Source organism: Ptychodera flava, chromosome 10 (genome assembly GCF_041260155.1).
Source record: "Ptychodera flava strain L36383 chromosome 10, AS_Pfla_20210202, whole genome shotgun sequence".
NCBI classification, from domain to species: Eukaryota; Metazoa; Hemichordata; class Enteropneusta; family Ptychoderidae; genus Ptychodera; species Ptychodera flava.
This window is the reverse complement of record NC_091937.1, coordinates 34154782-34175832: the sequence shown is the minus strand read 5'-3', so window position 1 is coordinate 34175832 and position 21051 is coordinate 34154782. Positions and strand designations below refer to the sequence as shown.

Sequence of the window (21051 nt, the reverse complement as noted above, 5' to 3'; positions counted from 1 at the left end):
AGTGAAAAATACAGGAACCTCTTCCTCTTGAAATCAATGATAATTTTGTATTTGTCCAATAATGATATCTTACCTGCCACAGACGGTTGGGCTTCAAGATTTGGTCTCCCTGCATCAATTTCATCTGCGACTGGCTTTGGTTTCGGTTTCCTTGACACTGACTTTCTGATTCTTCTCAATGACTGCATGTCTAGATCTTGTTTTACGTGTTTGACGTCCTGTGAAAGTAGACAGAAAAAAAGGCAAACGAAAGGTAGAATGCTCCTCCTGGACTAAAGAACGCTGAGATATATATGGAGTATACTTAAGTAATAAACCACGGCCAGCGATGGTATACCACAAGATTTTGACCAGTTCAAAACTTATATGCAGGAGTGATAGGGAGTGCCTATGAGTTGTGAACTGGTCAAATACTGAGTGGTATAACAGTTGCTGAGGTGGTTCATTGCTATTACATCATCACAGGACATTAGAATTCTGGTGTAAAGTGTCAAAATAGAAAGTTTTATCTAGCCGAGATCTCTTGTGTGTTCCAATTGTGCTATATCATAGCACATCTTGAACAATCAGATACTTGTATCTGCACTATTAATATACTACTATGGTGTTATTTATACAGAACCAGAAATTCTGCAGACAATCTTAAGTCAGCAACACGAAAGCGGAATAGAGATATGACTTGTCTGTAAAAGCCATTGAGTGCTTAAATGTTTACTTTGAAATACAGACATCAAGTCCACATAGTTACCTTTCTTTGTTGACTTAGAAGCAATTTTGAAATGATTATGATAAAAATGATTTGTGAAATGACGCTTACAAAAATCCCATGGGGATTTAAGCTGCACTATAGAACTGTTCTGATGGGACTATTGAACCTTGAATCAAATGGGATTTCCACAAGACAAAAAGCAGCATAATATACAGGAAAATGTTCAAACAAAATAAAAACACGTCCAAGAGCATTAGCACTGGATTGCTAGGGTACCATAGTATTCCATCCAATATTTTTTGCACGGGAATATTAATTGACATGACTGGGTGTCAAAGCTGTGAACTTCACAGACAATGCACTTACCATTTTTTGAATTGTTGTGCTTGCCAGGGATACAGTGGAGACTTTCTGACTTGGCAAGGGTATATTCTGAGCAAACTGTGAAGGCAGAACACAGAGGGTGTTGTCAGACAATGTATAGCTATCTATCTGTCTGAACTACATTTAAGTTGGTCGATTTTGAATCTAGGAAACAGAGTTGAGCGCATGTGTGATGGTATTTTTGAAAACCAAATATTACCGCGCATACTTCTGTTCAATGCTCATTAAATTTTTGGAGATTGATTAAGTTTTAGTGCTTGTAATAACATTCATCTTTAATAATAGAACTGTAACATCTGACAAGATGAGTACAGCTATTCAGCATCATTGGCTAAAAAGTTGTTGGTGATCATGGTTGTCATACCACAAGATTTGCTGACCCTGATCAATCATAACACACATGCAGTATATGTTAGTTTAAAATTGACTTTTAGAATGTTACCTTTAACAGGGCCTTGAGTCTCTCGTCTGAGACTGTGACTTTCAGCGATGGTAAAACAGCCTCTAATTTTGTCCTGAGAACCAAGGAAAATAAGTCAGCTGGGAAACATAAATTTAATTTACATGCAACCTACATTCATACCAAGGTGTTGTTTGGGAAATTATTGTCTCCATGGCAACTACTGTTGCTAGGGAATACTCTAGAAAATTCTCTCAATGTGTTGGAAGCTACATTTTAATGTACTTCTGATCTGTATGAGAGCATATGGGAGATATTTCATTTTATCCAAAGGATCTTCAAAAGAACAAGACTGTACGTGTATAACAGGATTGTATGACTTGAATCAAACACATTAGAGTTACCTATCTCTGAGTGTAATAGATCCCTATGATAAAATGTGCCTTGGAGACAGATTTTTGGATTTACAATACTTTTCTGGTCATCTGCTGTACGTATGGACTCATTTTGAAGAATTACGGAATACTTAAAATATTCATGATCTCATTTTTGAAAATCAACAATTTAACTTTTCCCCATTGAGTTAACACAGGGTATGGCAGCCATTTTGAATTTCAAATATCGTTCAGTTACGGGCAGTTTGTTTCTCTAATTCCTTATCCCATGTTTGATTCTTTGTTATGATAGAAAGTGCTTTTAAGAATTCCCTGGGGAAAGTTTCCATAAAAGTTTAAATCTTTCTATATCGATGCATGTATGCCTGAATTTGGATAATACCGTATATACAATTATTCGATCTTTGATAAATGCTGTACAGCAGGGCTTGACAATTCCTATCGCCCGACGCCCGGGACAAGTGAAATTTACGTTCGGGCAAGTCAAAAATAAAATCTGGTCGCCCGCCGGACAAGTTGTTTATACAACTTCTGGCGCAATCAACGCGAACCTAAGTTGCGGTTTGTGCACGTGTCGCCCGATTTGCGTTGTCGTTCACACAAAATAAATGTCAATCACTGACTTTTTTTAGATACAATTGTGACGTTCTTCTGTGATTCACTTGCCGACTCACAAAATGTTGCAATTTTTTGATGATCGACATGAAATTGTTTCATCATCCAATTAAAAAAGTCGCTTAAAATTTGGCGTAAACAGCATTTCTTTGTTGTATGCTGACTGCTCCGCCCCAACAAATTAGGTAAAAAATTGCAAAACCCAATCATATTGCTTATCGGCGATCGACCGTGCAGTACTTCAAAATCATTTATGCGGCCTCGCGAGGTAGACGAACATTGTTGGCAGATAGTTTGTGGAGTGATCGCTGTAAATATGAGTATTTTACGGTAATATTTCCACTAACGCAAACAAGGCATTGTGCATTTTCGCGAGCCAGAGCGTAATTTCCGCTCCGCAGACCTACGCAAAAATCAAGCAAAGCTGTTGCCGTAAAGAGGCGCGTAGTTTACGACGATGGGCATTGTGTAACTCTGAGAAACGACGTTGTGATGATTTACGACGGCGCCACGAGGGCCAGCGTGAGTGGGATCGTCTGAGAATCGACGACTCGATGTGATGATTAGAACGATGTTTCTGACAAAAGATCTAAACATAAGCATTATGATGAGGAAAAACGCCGTAGATGTTATCTCCCGAAATGGAAAGCACAGTGGCCTTGGTTGAAATATGACGATTCCAAAATGTTCTATACGTCGTGTCTCAAGTACCCCACCATTGCCAAACCATGGAGGTACTAGGTAGGAAGAGACTACCTCCATGGCCAATCCAAGCGAAATGCTTTTCTTGACGGATGCGACATGTTTCGCGTTGAAGCGTTCAGGTCTCACGAGTTTTGTGGAGGGACCGTGGTTTAGTCAACCGCATTTGGACTTTTGGCGCATCGCAGATGAGATAGTGACGGGGACAATGATTGTGGAAATTTTGTGGGTCCCGCTGAGCCCGGGGCCAACACCCCGATCGCATGCACTCGCAATGCGTGAAGCGAATGACGACGACCAGAGACAGAAACTGACCAATCTTTTTACGACAGCATTTATGCTTGCCAAACACGGGAAGCCGATGTAAGATATGTACCTTCAAATTCAATGTTTGTAGCCCTGCGTACAGGTCTGTGTGTTCCCGGCGTTGTACGGTCTCTGTTGGCGGAGGCCGTATAACGCCGGGAACACACAGACCGTACGCAGGCATACTTCAATGTAAACTTTTGAGAAAAATCGGCGTCAACATCGGCGAAAATCACCAAAATAAGAAAACCCTGAAAGCCACTACGGAATTCGTCGCAAGTATTTGGTCTTGATTATTACAAATGGAGGACAAGTAAATTTTTTGAGAGGACAAGTGAAATTGAAAATCCACTTGTCCGACGGACAAGTGAACTGGAAAAAAAATTGTCAAGCCCTGTGTACAGTTTTATGTAAAGCTGGCATTGGTGTAAATGAAAACATAGTACATGTGTGCTTGGGTGAGATTCCACACATCTGTATAAACTTACTGTGGCAGCAGCTTGTAGTCTGGTTTCACACTCAGAAAGACGGATATCTGTAGGGCAGTACTGGGCAGGAGATGATATTCCGTGTCCTTCAGGGCGTGAGCATTATGCCAGTCATCGTCTGTGAATATAACACCATGGAAATTTCTCACACTAGCGACAGAAACTACAAAATGTCAAAGAATAATGCTGCCTCTGACTCAAAATCATAAATTTGTCTGAAGATATCTTTGTGTCTGCTTTTATGAGAGTGTGCTGTACCTGCTGTAACTACTGATGCAGTATTTTGTACTTTAAGAGGTGACAGTAAAAGAAAGATCATTTTCACAGATTTGTAAATTGTATTTTATTTTTTTAAACTTTTTTGAATTTTTTAAATTTTCTAAGAAGAATTATCAGGACTTGTAAAATACCAGAATTTGCATTTTCCCTGTACCAAAATACTTTTTAGTTTTTGATAATGGTGCAGATGAATGCAATATGAATGTAGGGTGTCAGTGAAATGAGACTCAATTGGCTAGAAATGTCTTTCAGCACATTGATTGTGCACAAACACCATTTTTGAGACTTTTCAAAAAAATTTCAAACGTTTGTTGTCGGGAAATCAGATGTTCATTGTCATTCACATGCAGGTCTCCAATACTTGAATTTCAATTCAATACTTGTACAATTTTTTGTGAGATAATTAAATTTTTTGCATCTACTAATATTGCTTTTTGTATTTTCCTTTTGTAATAAATTTTTGTATTATGGCATGGTCAAAGAATAACACTTGACGGAAAATTTCATCAGTTATGTAGAGTGCATATCTCATGCTTACACCTTGGCAACATTGATGATCATTTCAAATGCATGTTATATGCATGTGATGAACATGTGATATGCATGTGGCAAATCTGTGATATGCATTCATTGATCATGTGGCCTATGCATGTATTTGAAGATGAACCTTATTGGCCGACTACTTCTACCAACCTCGTCGATAGATAATACATAATTACTTTAACACATGCTCAGTGCATTACTTGACGAAGCATAGAAAGATAAAACTAAAAGCATAACTTGCAGTCGTGTTTTTGAAAGAGAAAGCCTTTTGTGCCATTAAGAACCATCAGTGTTACAATTTGCAAGTTTTATTATCACATGAGTTGATGTTGTGAGGATGACATAGTTCATACTATTAGTAGGCAGTCTAGTTAGAAAAAAAAATTAAAAACAAATTAGCGCAAACCTTGTCTTGGAGTTGCAATAACTTGGCACCAATAACTTTACAAGAGACAGAAGCCTATTTTGTGAAAACATCGTATGATAATGATACATGCACAACCTTAGAGAAGAGTATTTGAGAACTCTTTTGTAAACGGAGACATACTCACGGTCAATTTTTCCGTAAGGAAAGTTATCTAGAAATCACATGATTTGTTTGTTATTAACAAAGAAACTTTCAAAATTTGAAATTTTTTTACAATATGATCATATCAGTTTGAGAAAATTCTGATTTGTGAATCGGTTGCTCCTGATCTGCGATTTGATATTTTTTTTGCAGTTTGATATCTTTTTCATGTAAGGCAGACAACAATGGATTAAACTGTGATTGAAATCAACTCCATGACAGCCAACAGTTAGTTGCGTTAATATTCATGGTGGCATTTAAACTACAGGGAGTTAGTACGTTTACAGCTGTTAACGAATTAGCAATCTTGTTACAAAAGCAAAAGGTCACAGGTTATATTTGTTTGTTAAATTAAACTGTATTTCCTCACCTGCTTGTGCAAACAGAATTTGGATGTCACTAATTCTGATGTTGAACTTGTCATACAATCTCTGTTCTATCTCTGTCATGGTAGAATCCTAAAGAGAAACGAAACAAGACAATAGAAGTCTTGATAAATCGACCAATACATCATTTCTTTGGAAACTACATGTAACATTATCTTTCACAAGAAAAGGAATCACAAATTGAACAAATCTGAAGTCTACCCACAGTACACAAAAACCAAATACACAACACAGTGTAAGCGGTACAGTGTATCTCCTTAGTTTATTTTACCACTCAGACTTACCACTTGTGTATTGTACACTAACTAACTCATACAGAAATTCATACAGATAATATTCAATCTCCAATGTATGCAGAACCTACTGCCAAGGCTGAATGCAAATTTGACAGTTCTGAAGTGTTTTTAGTGGATATCAACCTCAGAGATACATGCGACAGACATGTACTGATCCTATTAGTGTCTATTGATACAGCAAAGGGGAGCTGACGTACGTGTTGACTGCTACAGGTTCTTACAAGCATTTTATTACACCAAGTCTGCAGAGTTGACTGCATTTGACCTTTAACCTTTCACTGATGGTAAACTCTCTGTTTTTGAGTGCCTCTAAAAATACTTAAAATTTCATAAAGGCAACCAAAATTAACATGTGCGTCGCTGCTTGTGTGTCTGTTTGTGTAACAACTGTATGGAAAATGGAGCAAAAGCTGAAAACAGCTTTGAAGAAATCTTTCAAGAAAATGAATTACCTCTAGTACTGGTGCACTGGTCTGCAGATCACTGGTGACAGTCAGACTACCAAGGTCCAGAATTAAAACATGGCCGCCTTTATCAATGGCACCATGCTCTGGTATTATTATGTATGGAGACTTCACATCAATGTCAACATGAATAGTCTGAAAGAAAGATATTAAAACACAACCAACAACTAGTATGCTTGAATTTACCTATAAATAACATGGTCAAACATTTCATACCATTTCTGAAATTGTCCTCACTATTTTTGCTAGTGATCAAAAGGTGACAGTTGATACACATTTTAACTTATAACCATAAGTTTGGAAATCGTTGACAATTACTGACAAAATAAACAAATTTTGTTACACACTGCTTTTTGAACCAATATTTTCAATATTTTCAGAGGACTATATTTCATTTAACATTATATCATTGAGATCAAATTTAGCAATATTTTACAAGTGATGACTTTACAAGTGATGACAACACTTTGAATAAATCTGCAACATCGATGACCATATAAGGAAATCTTCCACTTAAATGACCATATTAGGAAAACTACCACAGTGACTGTGACTGCAGTGACCATATTAGGTAGCTCTCCATGCCAATGACCATATTTGGACACACTGATTATCAAATTTGGATGCCTTACCTTGTGATTTTCTATTGCACTCATCAAATTAGCTCTTGTGACCACTGCTAATTCTTGCAATGTGTTAGAAGCTGCTGCTTTGAGCCCTTCTACATCAACTTGTGGTATGGTCAAAAAGTTGATCAATTCTGATAAGGTATGCTATGTGAAGAAGTTAAAAAATATTTCAAAATAAAATAAAACTATCACAATTTTGTTGTTTTTTTTTAGACTTGCTTTATTAAGTGGTGGAAAATCAAAACCATTCTTGAATTGCAATATTCAGTAAAAGTTCATGTCACAAGATCAGTGAGTACTGGTAGTGACTGCAGATTGCCTATGTAATTTTCAAAAATAGTTTTGAGCAAACATTTTAACCCTTCGAGTGCTGTAATTTTTCCAACTAAAGTTTTAGTGCAACATTTTGCCAAAATTTTGAATTTTTCTGTAATTTTTTTGATAATTTTGGACCAAATGGAAATCACATTTCCTTGGCTACAGTTCTTCATCAAAATTTTGGCAAAAATCTGAAAAAAATTGACAGAGGTATATTCTGTAAAGGCGACAAAAATTGACTTTGGCACTCAAAGGGTTAACCATGCTCTGAAAATGTATACTGAACATGACTTAAAATTTTGCACTTTCTTAATGTATCGGTAAAACATTCAGGAATCAGCTGTTACTCAAAAAATGAAGACTTAATAATTTCATGTAATAGTAAACAAAGCTTACATGGAAATGGCTAGCTGTCCTGTGTGAAGTGATTTACATACTAAATATTCCATGTTTCATTTGGTTTTCATGGAGAAAGAACAAAAATATGAATATCAACTCACATCGTGGTAGATAACTTCTACAGGTTCCATGTTGACAGAGACAGAGCTATCTGCAGTCACAGACAGTGGATTGGTTTCAAACTCAAGGCTGAACACTTGGGTGCCGTAGCCATTGGTCCTTGTCTTCTCAGATGTCAGTATGGGGATGAGTTCCTGTGTTGCAGTACATCCTTGTATCAGTACACTAGTTGTGCTGGTTCTTACCCTGTATGAGGTACAACAAAATTTGAATTGGTCAACTTTCATCATAATGTCTTACAGCGTCCTGTAATAACCCCCCCCCCCCTTAATAGCTTATATTTGTTATTTTATGGACATAGCTTACTGACTCACAGTGTCAATCTTTTTCGATCATCTTGCTCTGCTATGGAGTCCTACATACCAGGTTGTTTGAAACCAACACCATGAGTAGCTGTATAATATGATATAATGCAAGATGTGAGGTATATGTATATTCAATATTGAAAATGAATCATTAGCATAAAATGTATATATAATTTGCATACATTAATGTAATTTGCATACATTACTGCAGTTTGCATAAATGCATACTACTCCATCACGCATGTATAAATTTACAAAGAACACAACTTTACATGCATACTGCAACATCGGCAATTAACTTGCAGATTTCTCAATGAAACCAATCAATTCAACACTCACTTGAAAGCATCAGCTGAAGGTCTTTGCTCAAACGACGTCACCATGTTATGGAATGAGAACTTCATGATGTCGCCGATGTTCCGCAAAGACACAGCACAATTTTGCAGGGTGAAAGTAAATCTTCTTTCAACATACTGGATGAGAAAAGCAGCATATCGAGTTTTATCTACAGTTTTCATATCATACCTAGCACAGTCAACATACTACATACCAGCAGAATCCCCATGACATGAAAAAATTCAAGTAAAAATTACATTATGTACTTGGGCTAACAAAAAATGTATGACTCTCTGGAACAAGGAAAATATTTTACATTATAGACAAGATTGTTTGCTTATTTACTAAACCATTTATTTATATATTTATTAACAATAACAAATGCTGTTTACTTGCTAATATATTCTCTGAATCGTGACCTTTTTTAACCTATGACATCATGTAGAAATTTTCATCAAAGGAGGGAGCAAAGGTCAATGTGTCAAAACATTAAACTTACAAGAATAACACATAAATACAACAGGCAAAGTGCAAGGTACATAAGTAAATTAAAATCATACACAAGGTAACTCACATCAGGGGGTTTATCTTCAGCTCTCTCTATACTTTCTTCATCATATCCAATGGCTTTATACAATTCCTCTTTTTCTTTCTCGGTCAGCTTGTCAAGTATTCCTGAAAGAGGATTGTCACACTAGGTGAAGAGTCAAAGTATGTGTAAAGTCTTTAAGGTGGTGTTACATATTAAAATCACTGTTTTTTTGGCAATTTTCGATATAACCCAGACATACAGAAACAAGTTTAAAATTTCAATATTACCCTGGGTTTCAGGTTCATCAACTTCAAGTTCATCTTCACTGTCACTACTCCCTGTTATCCATTTCCACAAGGACCACCCGGAATCCTCTTTCTTCCTCCGTTTCTCTCTTTCAGGAGCCTCCTTGATAAACTGGTAACGTAAAGCATGCAGACAAAAAGACTTGTTACCCCAGTACAATCATTGTCTTTAATATGACCGACTTTATAAAGCAAGCTATAGTGTAAATGAAGTGTTTATCAATCAATAACTACACACAAAAAGGTCCCTTTTCCCATATATCTTAACCCTTTCACCTCAATGGTTTGGCCCGAACCAATTGTTACCAATGGTGACTTTGGACCTGCTTACATGGCTATAGGGGTGAAGAGGTTCAAACATTAACAGTCTGAGAATGAACATTTCCACTGTCACTGACTACTGTACATTACTATGGACCAAACTCTACCACCAAATACAAGTTACTGAACATGCTCGATTTTGGCAAATATTACACTGATGAGTTTCATGTGCAGAATTATGAGAGATTCAATTGAGCATCTCTCAATAGCTTTAAAAGCTGTAACAAAAATACCTTGTAGTTGTACTTAATTTCAAAACCTTGACACATTCAAAGCAAACTGATGTTGAAGGCTCCTCAAGAGCCATGTAATCAAGATAAGCAGAGAGCTAGCAATTCAATATACATGAACAACACTTACGAAGTAAAAAAATCTCTCCTCGTATATGGTGCTGCCCTGTATACAATAATACTTCATTTATCAAGGACACCATGAAACCATTAAATTTCTATAGATTTCCACACCCTATACAACAGATCAAACTTCTGTGTAACGACAAGAAACATATTTTCACAAATTTATGAGTGTATCTCTTCACCTCAATTCTAGCATGTTCCCTGGCCATTAGGATGTTAGCGACATCCAATCTGTCTTCAAGCTGACGCAATTCCCTGGCATAATGGTCCACATTGTCAGGGTTTTCCAGTTTTGTCTTAAAGACCTTCTTATACTGCTCGTAGAGATACCTGTGTTCTTTAATCCTCTCCCAGGACCAAGGTCGGATGTATTCTTCAAGTATGGATTTGTAGGCATACTGCCACCTGTAGAATGATGGAAAAAAAGTGAGTTTTAAGATGCAGTAATTATTTAATTCAGAAGAAAATCATTTACCAATAATATGGCTGACTACAGTACAGGGATTTTTCATTAAACACATTTTTTTGCACTTAGAAGGGCCTGCAACGGCCCTCCACTGGTACTATTTGAGGTAAAAATACAATTTTGCTCAGAACTTTTTTCGCCAGTGGGTCATGCAATCTATCTTAGACTGCTTCTTTTTAAAGAATATTTTTCACATTGTTATATCAAAAATTTTGTTTTTCACTGTGCAAGATCAATTTTTTTGCACTTTCAAAAATGGTCATAAACACAGACTTGACTTGCTTACCTGCATATATTACCACCAATAACTTGAGCAGCATATATTTATGTTGTGAACCTATCGTTCTACCAAGTACAGACATTTTTATCAAGTCAAATTTTGCAAGTCTTTGCTTATAGACAACTACGTGTAAAATCTGTTGGAAGATTTTGATCACTGTTTAATAATAAAATCTGCAATTTGCTTCTTTAAAAAAAACCAAAGAAATGATTTCTCCTTACCAAGCTTTTGCGTTTCCTTTCACAGGAACATCTGGTTCATATTTTCTGTACAATTTATTGATGTCCATCATTTTGAAAGACTGCACAAGATCCAAAACCTCTACATATTGTTGCCTCGAGAGGGCGGTAGATATCTCCTCCGTCACAATGTCCAGCATAATTTTGGGTTCCATCAGGTTGGTGTCAGATTTGTCAAAGGAAATCTTGGCCTCCGTCATAATCGGATGAATCACTGCAATATGATATATATTCGATTTGGCAATCAAATCTTTGTCAGACAAGTCATTGAGAATGACATAGTTCCCACTTGTAATTGGAGTATTAGTCTTGATGGGGCAGGGAATGTGGTCATTGAGAAGTATCACTGGAGTGTATATGTTCAGATCTATGGGCACATAGGTTTATGTTATTTTTCCCAGTTTAAACAAGAGGCATGTCTAAGTTATGGTTCTAAATCGGGAAAAAAGATCAGACCTCTAGCTGTATTGACCAGCCGAGAAATACGGTACATATGTGCATAATAAATGAGGTACAAGATGTGACATCTTAAGGTCTAATATCCTATCAAAATTGAAGCGTATAGAACTTGTGGTTACTGAGTTATGCACATATATGTATAATCAAGGTCAAAGGTCATCAAGGTCACGTGACATTTTTTAAAAAAATTAAAATTGTATTGCTAATTAATCCATATATGCCAAAATTCAGACCTCTAGCTCTATTGGCTTGCCCACAATTATATATGGGCATAATTAATGAGGTACAATATGTGGCGTCATAAGGTGTCCATCATACCATATATGAAAGGTTTAGCACTTGTGGTTACTGAGTTATGGACAAATATGTATATTTGAGGTCAAAGGTCATTGAGGTCACGTGACATTTTGTCAAAAAAAATTGTATTGCTTAGTTATCCCTATATACCAAAAATCAGACCTCTAGCTCTATTGGCTCGCTCAAAATTAGATATGCACATAATTAATGAGGTACAATATGTGGCGTCATAAGGTGTCCCATCATACCATATATGAAGGTTTAGCACTTGTGGTTACTGAGTTATGGACAAATATGTATATTTGAGGTCAAAGGTCATTGAGGTCACGTGACATTTTGTCAAAAAAATGTATTGCTAAGTTATCCCTATATACCAAAAATCAGACCTCTAGCTCTATTGGCTCGCTCAAAATTAGATACGCACATAATTAATGAGCTACAATATGTGGCGTCATAAGGTGTCCCACCATACCATACATGAAAGGTTTAGCACTTGTGGTCACTGAGTTATGGACAAATATGTATATTTGAGGTCAAAGGTCATTCAGGTCTCGTGACATTTTGTCAAAAAAATTGTATTGCTTAGTTATCCCTATATACCAAAAATCAGACCTCTAGCTCTATTGGCTCGCTCAGCTCAAATTAGATATGCACATAATTAATGAGGTACAATATGTTGCGTCATAAGGTGTCCCTACCATACCAAATATGAAGGGTGTGCACTTGTGGTTACTGAGTTATGGACAAATATGTATATTTGAGGTCAAAGGTCACCAAGGTCACATGACATTTTGTAAAAAAAAATTGCATTGCTAAGTTATCCCTATGTACCAAAAATCAGACCTCTAGCTCTATTGGCTTGCTCAAAATTAGATATGCAATAATTAATGAGCTACAATATGTGGCGTCATAAGGTGTCCCACCATACCAAATATGAAGGGTGTAGCACTAGTGGTTACTGAGTTATGGACAAATATGTATAGTTGAGGTCAAAGGTCACCAAGGTCACATGACATTTGGCAAAGTGTCTGAGATATCTGCGTGACGGATGGACTACTAGATGGACTCACGGACGGACATGTCCCATCTATAAGCCCCCTGGACTTTATCTGTGGGGACTAAAAACTGTGTCACTGCATCCTTTTTGCAATATGAATACGATGAGAAACTAAATTTTATTTTTCTTGGCCTTATACATGGGAGTCTATGGAGAGCTGCCTTATACATGGGAGTCTATGGAGGTGTAAACTAAAAAGTCCTCTAACACGGCCAAATTTGATCGCATTGTGAAACAAATCGACGTGCATCTGTATGAGGTAGGGTACTATTCTTTTGAAAAGTTTGAAAGAAACTGACCTGGGCATCTCCGAGATATCTGCTGTGAACGGACGGACGCACGGACGCACGGACACGACCAAACCTATAAGTCCCCCCGAACAGTGTCCGTGGGGACTAATAAATTTAAGGAGCTAATCAGGCATACATATAGCACATGAACTGCAGAAATTGCAGTAGTGGGAAGGAGGGTGGATAAAAAGGACAGGGGGAACAATACTGCTACATATAGCCACAGATAAAAGAGGTTGATATTCTGATCAACGACGGAATAAGATGAAGGAAAAAGTATGTGCAAGCAAAGATATTTCTGATTGGTCAATTTCCTTATGAAAGCAGGTTGTATGAGATGTGCACACCTATCAATGCTAATCAAATCAATTGAAAAGATCTTTCAAGCTGCTACACACTGACTGGCCAGACAAATATTATAAACAACACTGAAATCACCATTTACTATTTAATGCCCAAAGTTGAGACAGACAGACAAAAATCAAGCAGCCTTATGATCAACGTATGTGTTCATGGTATTTCAAGTTCAATGACAAACCGTTCGCATCTTACCGAAATCAACAGCTTCATCTCCTACTTTGTGATACTTGACGATTTCATACATCATTTGAAGCCATGACGAATCATTGATCTGTGTTCCAATCCTGGTCTTGGATGGAGAATTCCAGTACGCTGCTAGAGATTCCATTTTAATCAACTGTATACGATAAAAAAAATCATGTTAACTACAGACACTGATGAAATGTGACAAAATATGTTTCTATAATCTTCATTTTTGTTTGGTATTGGATCTTTGCCATGCCTTCCTAAAATATTCAGAAAGAATTGAATATAAATGACCATAAAACTTTTCATTAAATTCTTTTTGCTGTGTGATGTTACAGTTCATAAATGACAGAAAAAATTTGGTGGAACACAGGCCAACTAATAGGTGAAGGTAAGTAAAAATGAAACTGAAAAATTTCTTTTAAATTTGCCATGTGATCTATGGAGTTTTCATTTGCAGTGTTGCAGCCAGGAACTTTAAACAAGGGGACACTGTTTCCCGCTACCATTTATTTTGGGGGACATTTTGCACTTTTTTGGGACAACATGCATCTGAGTTGTCAATCAAATTTTGTATTGTTTCATTATAGTTTCACAAAAAAATTCAAGCTACCGGCACCGTGTTGCTATGCTTCAATTTCAGGCAACTCTTGTAGTATACCGTATTTGCCTTCAATTAGAGCACAGTCGAACTACAACCAAGTGCTATCGTCGTATCCGATATTACTTGCAGACTACACCCATTGAACACAGTTGACTCATGAGTGTGCCCATGGTGACCCGCAGTACGCAAGAATGCCGGACAACGGATTCAATTTTGGGGACACTGTCGCAAGGGCGCGTCCTGGCTGCAACACTGCATTTGTGGTTTAACAATTTTTCTTGGAAGGTTGTAAAATTCATGTTATGCAAAATCGTTCTGAACAATGTAAAATATTTTGGGTGTATAAGGTATCAACAAGACACTAAAGCCTAAAGAAACTTTTCATTAAATCAAGACAACATTCTAGTCTCACCTTTCTCATGACTGACACCGAGGCATCCACCTGTGTGGGCTGCCATAGATCATCTGTAGTTTGGGCAGTTAAACTTTGTAAAATCACACCAAACGCTATGGGATTATCAGGGTACGTCACTGTGTCTTCGTAGCGGACGTGTACATTCTTCAGTGTAACCTGTAGCCATGGTAGAGAAAAAAATTGCACTTTGTTGAAATGTCAGAGAGATACTTCATTCATTATGTGATAGTTTCTAAGAGATTTGGAGGCAGATACAAAATGTAAATACATCCATGAACATTTCCGGTATCATTTAAAATATTTTTTTCTGTTTTTTCTGTATATACATGTAACTTATTTCAAAAGGCTATCTGGTCCATATCCCATAATCCCTTTCAAATGTATCCTCCAATTCCAATCTCTCTCACTCAACCTTCAACTGTCTTATAGGATTGGAATTGCTACAAGATTTCAAGCAGATAATGGGAAACATATCGGACTGTGTTCAAAATTACCGCTGAAATCTTGCAACCTCACATGCTGTGTGTCCAATCAGATTCCTATAGCACTTTGACCTGCAGTACACCTATGGGATATACCCAATACATGTAACAGATATTACCCGCAGTTTATATCAGATACTGAACACAAAACTGTGCATCAAATTAAATTCTTCCAAAATGGAACAAGGAATGGTGTCAAATAATTCTGAACACACCAAAAGAGAGATAGTCTGACCTGAATATTATTGATGATGCTTGCTGTCAGTTTCTCTACAAAAGTCATGTTCTTCTTTTCATCTTCAACTGATGGATAAAAAATAAATAAAAAAGGGTGATAACACATCAGATTAACTGGACTTTGCCTCGCACAAGAGCAAAAAATGCATATTTCTTGATCTGTAAAACCTTGCTATATAACTTTTTGGTTTTCATTATGAGTCAAAATATCGGTATTTGCATATAAATATCACAGTACATCATATTAAACCCAATACATTTGGCAATTTAACATCACCACATTAAAAAATCAATGAAAAACATACACAATGAATTATATTAAGTTTTCTTCCAGAGTTCCATTTATTTGCATTTTGCACAACTGAATATTTTACTGTATCACGACAGTTACTGCTTGACATTCGTAACATATATTCCCCCAGGATATTTCCCATCCTCCAGTTGGGGCTTGGGTAAGTGGGATGGGGTAAGGGAAATACCTGGAGATATCTTAAGTGTCCTTGAGCACAATTAGCTATTCAACCCAAATCCATCATATGGTATAAGGGCAGTTATCCCCTGAACTTGTACTGCCCGGACATAGAGGGGGCAACTATGCGGTTATGGTAAACATCCTGTAGTAAATGTCCAGAGGTATTATAATAACTGACCTTGAACCTGTTATACTGGTACATGTCTGTGCCTGAAGTGCAATGTACCGTAATAGCATCATTACATCAATAGCATCAGTAGAAAGAAATATGGGGACCGTGCCTTCAGTATTTCCGCCCCCTTTTTATGGAACAACCTTCCGACTGAGGTTCGTCGCTCGCAAAGCCAGCCAAGTTTTAAATCAAGTCTTAAAACACTTCTTTTTAATTCTGCTTTTAACTGAACTAATCCATTGTATTGATGTTTTTTGTTTTTAAATCCTGTTACCTTTTATAATATTGATTGTATTTTACCCAGCGTCTCTGATCACACTTTTTGTGTGGATTTAGTCGCTTTATAAATGAATAAATTATTATTATTATTATGAGATATACATGAGATCAGTATTGTTTGAATATGCACATCCAATGATTTTGACCAAGCATCAAAGGCTAAAGTTGATAAAATTGTTTAGCACAAAATTTATAATTTAATGTGAAAGTAAGGTACATACTGAAGGGGTTTGTGTTGGCAGACTAAAGGTCAAAGGGTAAAGGTCACAACTTACCTGATATATCAGAACTTTTCTTGGGTTTGTCCAGCTGCTGTAGTAGTTTCTGCTTGACAGCATTTTCAAGCCTTGCCTCTTTCACAGGGTCATAGGGTCTGTCAGTCACTGGGCCAGCCAACACATGGATGCCTTCAACTACCACGATCAACGGTAAGGTATAGAGCGATGTCCATGGTATCGCCAGAGAGATTTTTTCTGAGGTAGGGATTGAATAGTAGAGAATTTATAGATTTCATAAATTAAATATTTTTATTCTTGTATCTTGAGGACTACCATGTGTCTCAAAATCTAGTGACTTTATGTTGGCTGCTATTTCCAATCTTAAGCTTGCACTTCATACTGACACAAACTTCCAACCAAAGCAAAGTACAGGTTTCAAATGATTTCTATATTAAAATTTGTGTCATTTTTTTATTGTATCACCATTCTAAATGCTCAGTTTAGGATAAACACAGTAATATTGCATTGAATTGCATATTCTTGTGAAATACGATTATAATCAGATACAGGGGCTGGCTAGATTATTGACTTTCAGAAGCACTGCTTTCTCCACATAAATCATAGAAATTCACAGGCAGAAGAATATACAAATCACTCGGTCTAATATTTATTCATATTATGTTATGATTTTGGTTTGTATTTTCTCCATATTTGACTACCCCTGTTCAGAATATGATTTTATTACACACTAGAAAGTGATTTATATTTCAGTAATTCCTAGTCCATGCATGATTTGGAAAACAGCAGTTCCAAATCATTTTAGCACTGAAAAATATTATACTAAATAGATAGCATATGTACAGCATTGAAAAATTATTACAATGTACAGGATGTGTTAGAGCGCCACCAAGAGTTCAACAGTAATTGAACTGATTGATGCTTAATCACAGCAGATTGGTCTTTCCTAGCACTAAGACTACTCAGTATTGTAAATGGATTTTGCACTTGTCATAGATTATATGTGTCAATAATGCTATTTCTTAAAGTGAAGGTAAAAATCATTTGAAGTGTCAAGCTCCCTAGTGAAAAGTGATTTTACATTTCACATTCTATATAGAATGAAATCTTTATTTTCAAAGGTTTCGACATCCCTTGAAATGTCCCTGGTGACACATTATGAACAACGAATTCAGTATCAAATGCAACTATTTAAGTTCTCTAGCTGCTACAATTCACACTTTTTTGTGGTTTCTGTTTCATTAGAATGTGGAAATATTCACACACAATACCGGGTAGAACATAATAACAATAGTATTGTGTTGAAAAAAAATTTAAAAAAATAGTCTCGACACGATAATTGTAAAGGATATTTTATGATCATGACTATTGCCATTTTTGTAAACTGTAGAAAAATGAAAATAAACCAAATTATACCAAATTTTCATTATCTTTAAAAATAATTATTGCCACCCCAAAAAAATATTTGACAAGGCTAGTCTAATAATGTGCATAAACTGTCAAAAAAGAGAAACAAAACATTTTTTTGAAAACTATTTATAAATAGAAATTTGCACCTACGATGCAAAATTAGCTGAAAAATGGTTGTCTGAAGGTGAACATACTCATTATCAGATCAAAAGGTGTAATGGTGGCATTTGGTCCAAAATGACACAGAAGGTCAGAAGCATTAACAAAAACGCAGATACCTGTACACCGACAATGGTGTTGAAATTCTACATGAAACAAGCAATATGTTTACCAAGTTATCAGAAAGTTGAAAAAAAAAGGGAATTTTCTGTTTTTTATCACAACAGACCTGCTGGGAGTCACTATATGGAAAAGATATATATTTCTTGTATGTTTTTAATAATCACATTATAATAACTTACCCACATGACCAGCCTTCACCTCTATTGGTAAATTCAACTCAAACTACATAAAGAAATAAGAAATGATAAAATATGTAAATTTGATTACAATAAAAGTTCAAAGGTCTCCTTCATTTTATCAGTTTTCAAATTTCCCATCTTCAGTTTGTACTTTGATAATTAATTGCTTTCATACACAACATTAATAATTTTGCGATGACAGTAATTCACTGAATGGCTTTTTATTTCTTGATAGTATTTCCATTCACTTGATCATATTTCATGCATAAAGATGTATTATGAAAAAGATGATGTACAGTTCATTGCCTGAAACTTTTGTCATAGCAACAAAATCTCATTTAGCAATACGTGTCACTCATTTGATTGGTTTCTTGCAATTTTTTTTTTCAGGATGACAGTCCATCTCCTCATCTATCAATTTCACAGAGAATTGTTGCAAATTTTGAACCTCCATGACATATAAAGACATCACTTAAATTACATATTGTCAGAACAAGATTGTGCAGTCGTGTATTGAGATATGTTTCCTAGGGAACGAAAGCTGCTCTAAAGTTCATAAGATTTTGCAACAATGAAATCTTTTGTCATTGAAGGTTAAATTAAAGTCATTTTTAGAGCTAAAGTGTTGAATTACAAATAATATTGAAAGTTGTATGAAAATAAAATGTACCAGATCATATGACACACCCTCTGGAGAACTGAAAGTCAAAGTTCAACGTAAGGTCATTGTTAGCCTTTACTTTGATAATCCCACTTTGCGCCTCAAAAGTGAAAGACTAAAACTTTTGCTCAAATTTTCATAAATGAAAGTTTAAACCATTGTTTTACGTAATCATCAATAGAATCAGTGGTCATCATGCAAAGTTTGGTTCCTGAGAAGGAAATTACCTAACATTTCCAGACATTTGAAATTCAAAATGGCCACCATCCCTGTGTTAACTCTAAAGGGAAAAATAATATTTTTTAATTTCAAAAAACTAAGATGTTGCAATTTTATTAAAATGAGTCCCTACAAGTGGTAGATCAGAAAAGAATCTTAAAAATTTGAGAATCTGAATATCTGTTCCAAAGGCGCATTCTGCCTCAACCCTTTGCACCCTGACCCCCTGGTGACCTATGATGTCATTCGGACATTTTTTTCTGAGCCAGGGTCAAAGGGTTAAATCATGACAAGATGTATATACTCAGACAAATGCAGACCTGTTGAGGTCAACCTGTAAACAGCTGTACAGCCACACTAATGTTTAGGAAATAAGGTAATACTAATAGAAATTAAAAAATAAAAGTAAAGTTGAAACATATTATTTCTTTACAACAATGGTAGAGTTGCAATTATTAAAGTAGAAATCACATGATCTTCAAAAAAACTGGATACTGGTAGTTCATGGAAAGCAATAGTCAGCTGGCATGGGAACTACCGGTACATAAAATTTTATTAGTTGTTTTCAATAACTATATTCCAACTCCATTTCCCTTAAGCAATGTAATCTTTATTTATATGGAATAAATTATTATTATAATTATATATATAAATTTTTGTGAGTGAGCCTCTGTCTGAGATGTACAATTCATTTTGAGCACAGCATGAAAGCTGTTATATGTATTCAAATTCATAAAATTTGAATATACTTTTTTAATCCAGTGCAAGTTCTAAATATGAACAGCAGCATGAAATTCACAGAGTTCATTTTTCTGACAGACATGGTATAGTGCATGGTACTACAGTAAAGAGATCCCTTGATATCGTCATCAGTCAGAAATGCAATTCACACACAGCGAGGACAACCAAATCCTAAAATCTCAACTCTCAGGAGATCAGACAAGATGGTATTTGTTTTCCTTTAATCCTCTTAGTCTTTACACAGATCCATTATCTATCCATGACAGAGGATGAATGCAACACTAATACCACTGCACAGCAATTCCCTACGGCACTGATTTTTGCACTGGAAGATGCACTATCAATTTTTTATAGTCCATTGTTGTTTAAGGTAGTGTTTTTTTCATCTTTAGGAACCTACCGGTATTATACATTAGATACCCACGTTTTTGTTTCAGTCTGAAATTTTGCCAAAACAAAATTATGTACTGGTACTGCTTTGGATAGCGCTGATCGCAAATGACGTCATTTTCTCTCTCATTAATATGCATAAATAAATATTTGTCCACATTTTCCACATAAATGACAAAAATAAATTCTGCTAGTGTTACAATGGCTACTAAAAGTAACCCTAATTCATATGAATTTATGGCTCAGACTACAAGCTGCAACTATAGCTGCACATGCAACAACAAAATTGTCTGAATTGTTGGCAGCATTGTCCAAAGTCGCATGCATGCAGCTATAATCAGTAACAAACTTGAAATCGGGATCAACGTTATTGGATTTTCTGTCAGTATACAGTTTGGTGCACATATGGACCTTGACATCCAGTCCAAAATTTCTCGAGAAATCAAAATTCTTGTGTATTGACAAAACCATTTCCTCTACTG

At 35.9% G+C, this 21051-nt stretch overlaps 1 protein-coding gene across 8 annotated transcripts in view; it reads right to left on the bottom strand.

The window, feature by feature from the left end:
- The window catches only part of LOC139142593 (intermembrane lipid transfer protein VPS13A-like), a 125675-nt gene that overhangs the window by 57427 nt on the left and 47197 nt on the right, over nt 1-21051 (bottom strand). For 7 of the 8 annotated variants that reach the window (XM_070712577.1, XM_070712581.1, XM_070712584.1 and 4 more), the window contains 19 exons: nt 18559-18601; nt 16727-16924; nt 15527-15594; nt 14807-14965; nt 13797-13941; nt 11124-11355; nt 10339-10561; nt 9462-9591; nt 9217-9317; nt 8646-8779; nt 7983-8187; nt 7168-7308; nt 6524-6670; nt 5760-5847; nt 5373-5399; nt 4000-4117; nt 1536-1608; nt 1076-1150; nt 74-218 (listed from right to left, as the gene is read on the bottom strand). In XM_070712577.1, the coding sequence (XP_070568678.1) occupies nt 74-218; nt 1076-1150; nt 1536-1608; nt 4000-4117; nt 5373-5399; nt 5760-5847; nt 6524-6670; nt 7168-7308; nt 7983-8187; nt 8646-8779; nt 9217-9317; nt 9462-9591; nt 10339-10561; nt 11124-11355; nt 13797-13941; nt 14807-14965; nt 15527-15594; nt 16727-16924; nt 18559-18601 (2452 nt within the window). The remainder of the gene's footprint in view (nt 1-73; nt 219-1075; nt 1151-1535; nt 1609-3999; nt 4118-5372; nt 5400-5759; nt 5848-6523; nt 6671-7167; nt 7309-7982; nt 8188-8645; nt 8780-9216; nt 9318-9461; nt 9592-10338; nt 10562-11123; nt 11356-13796; nt 13942-14806; nt 14966-15526; nt 15595-16726; nt 16925-18558; nt 18602-21051) is intronic. The other variant, XM_070712580.1, reaches the window with a different exon arrangement.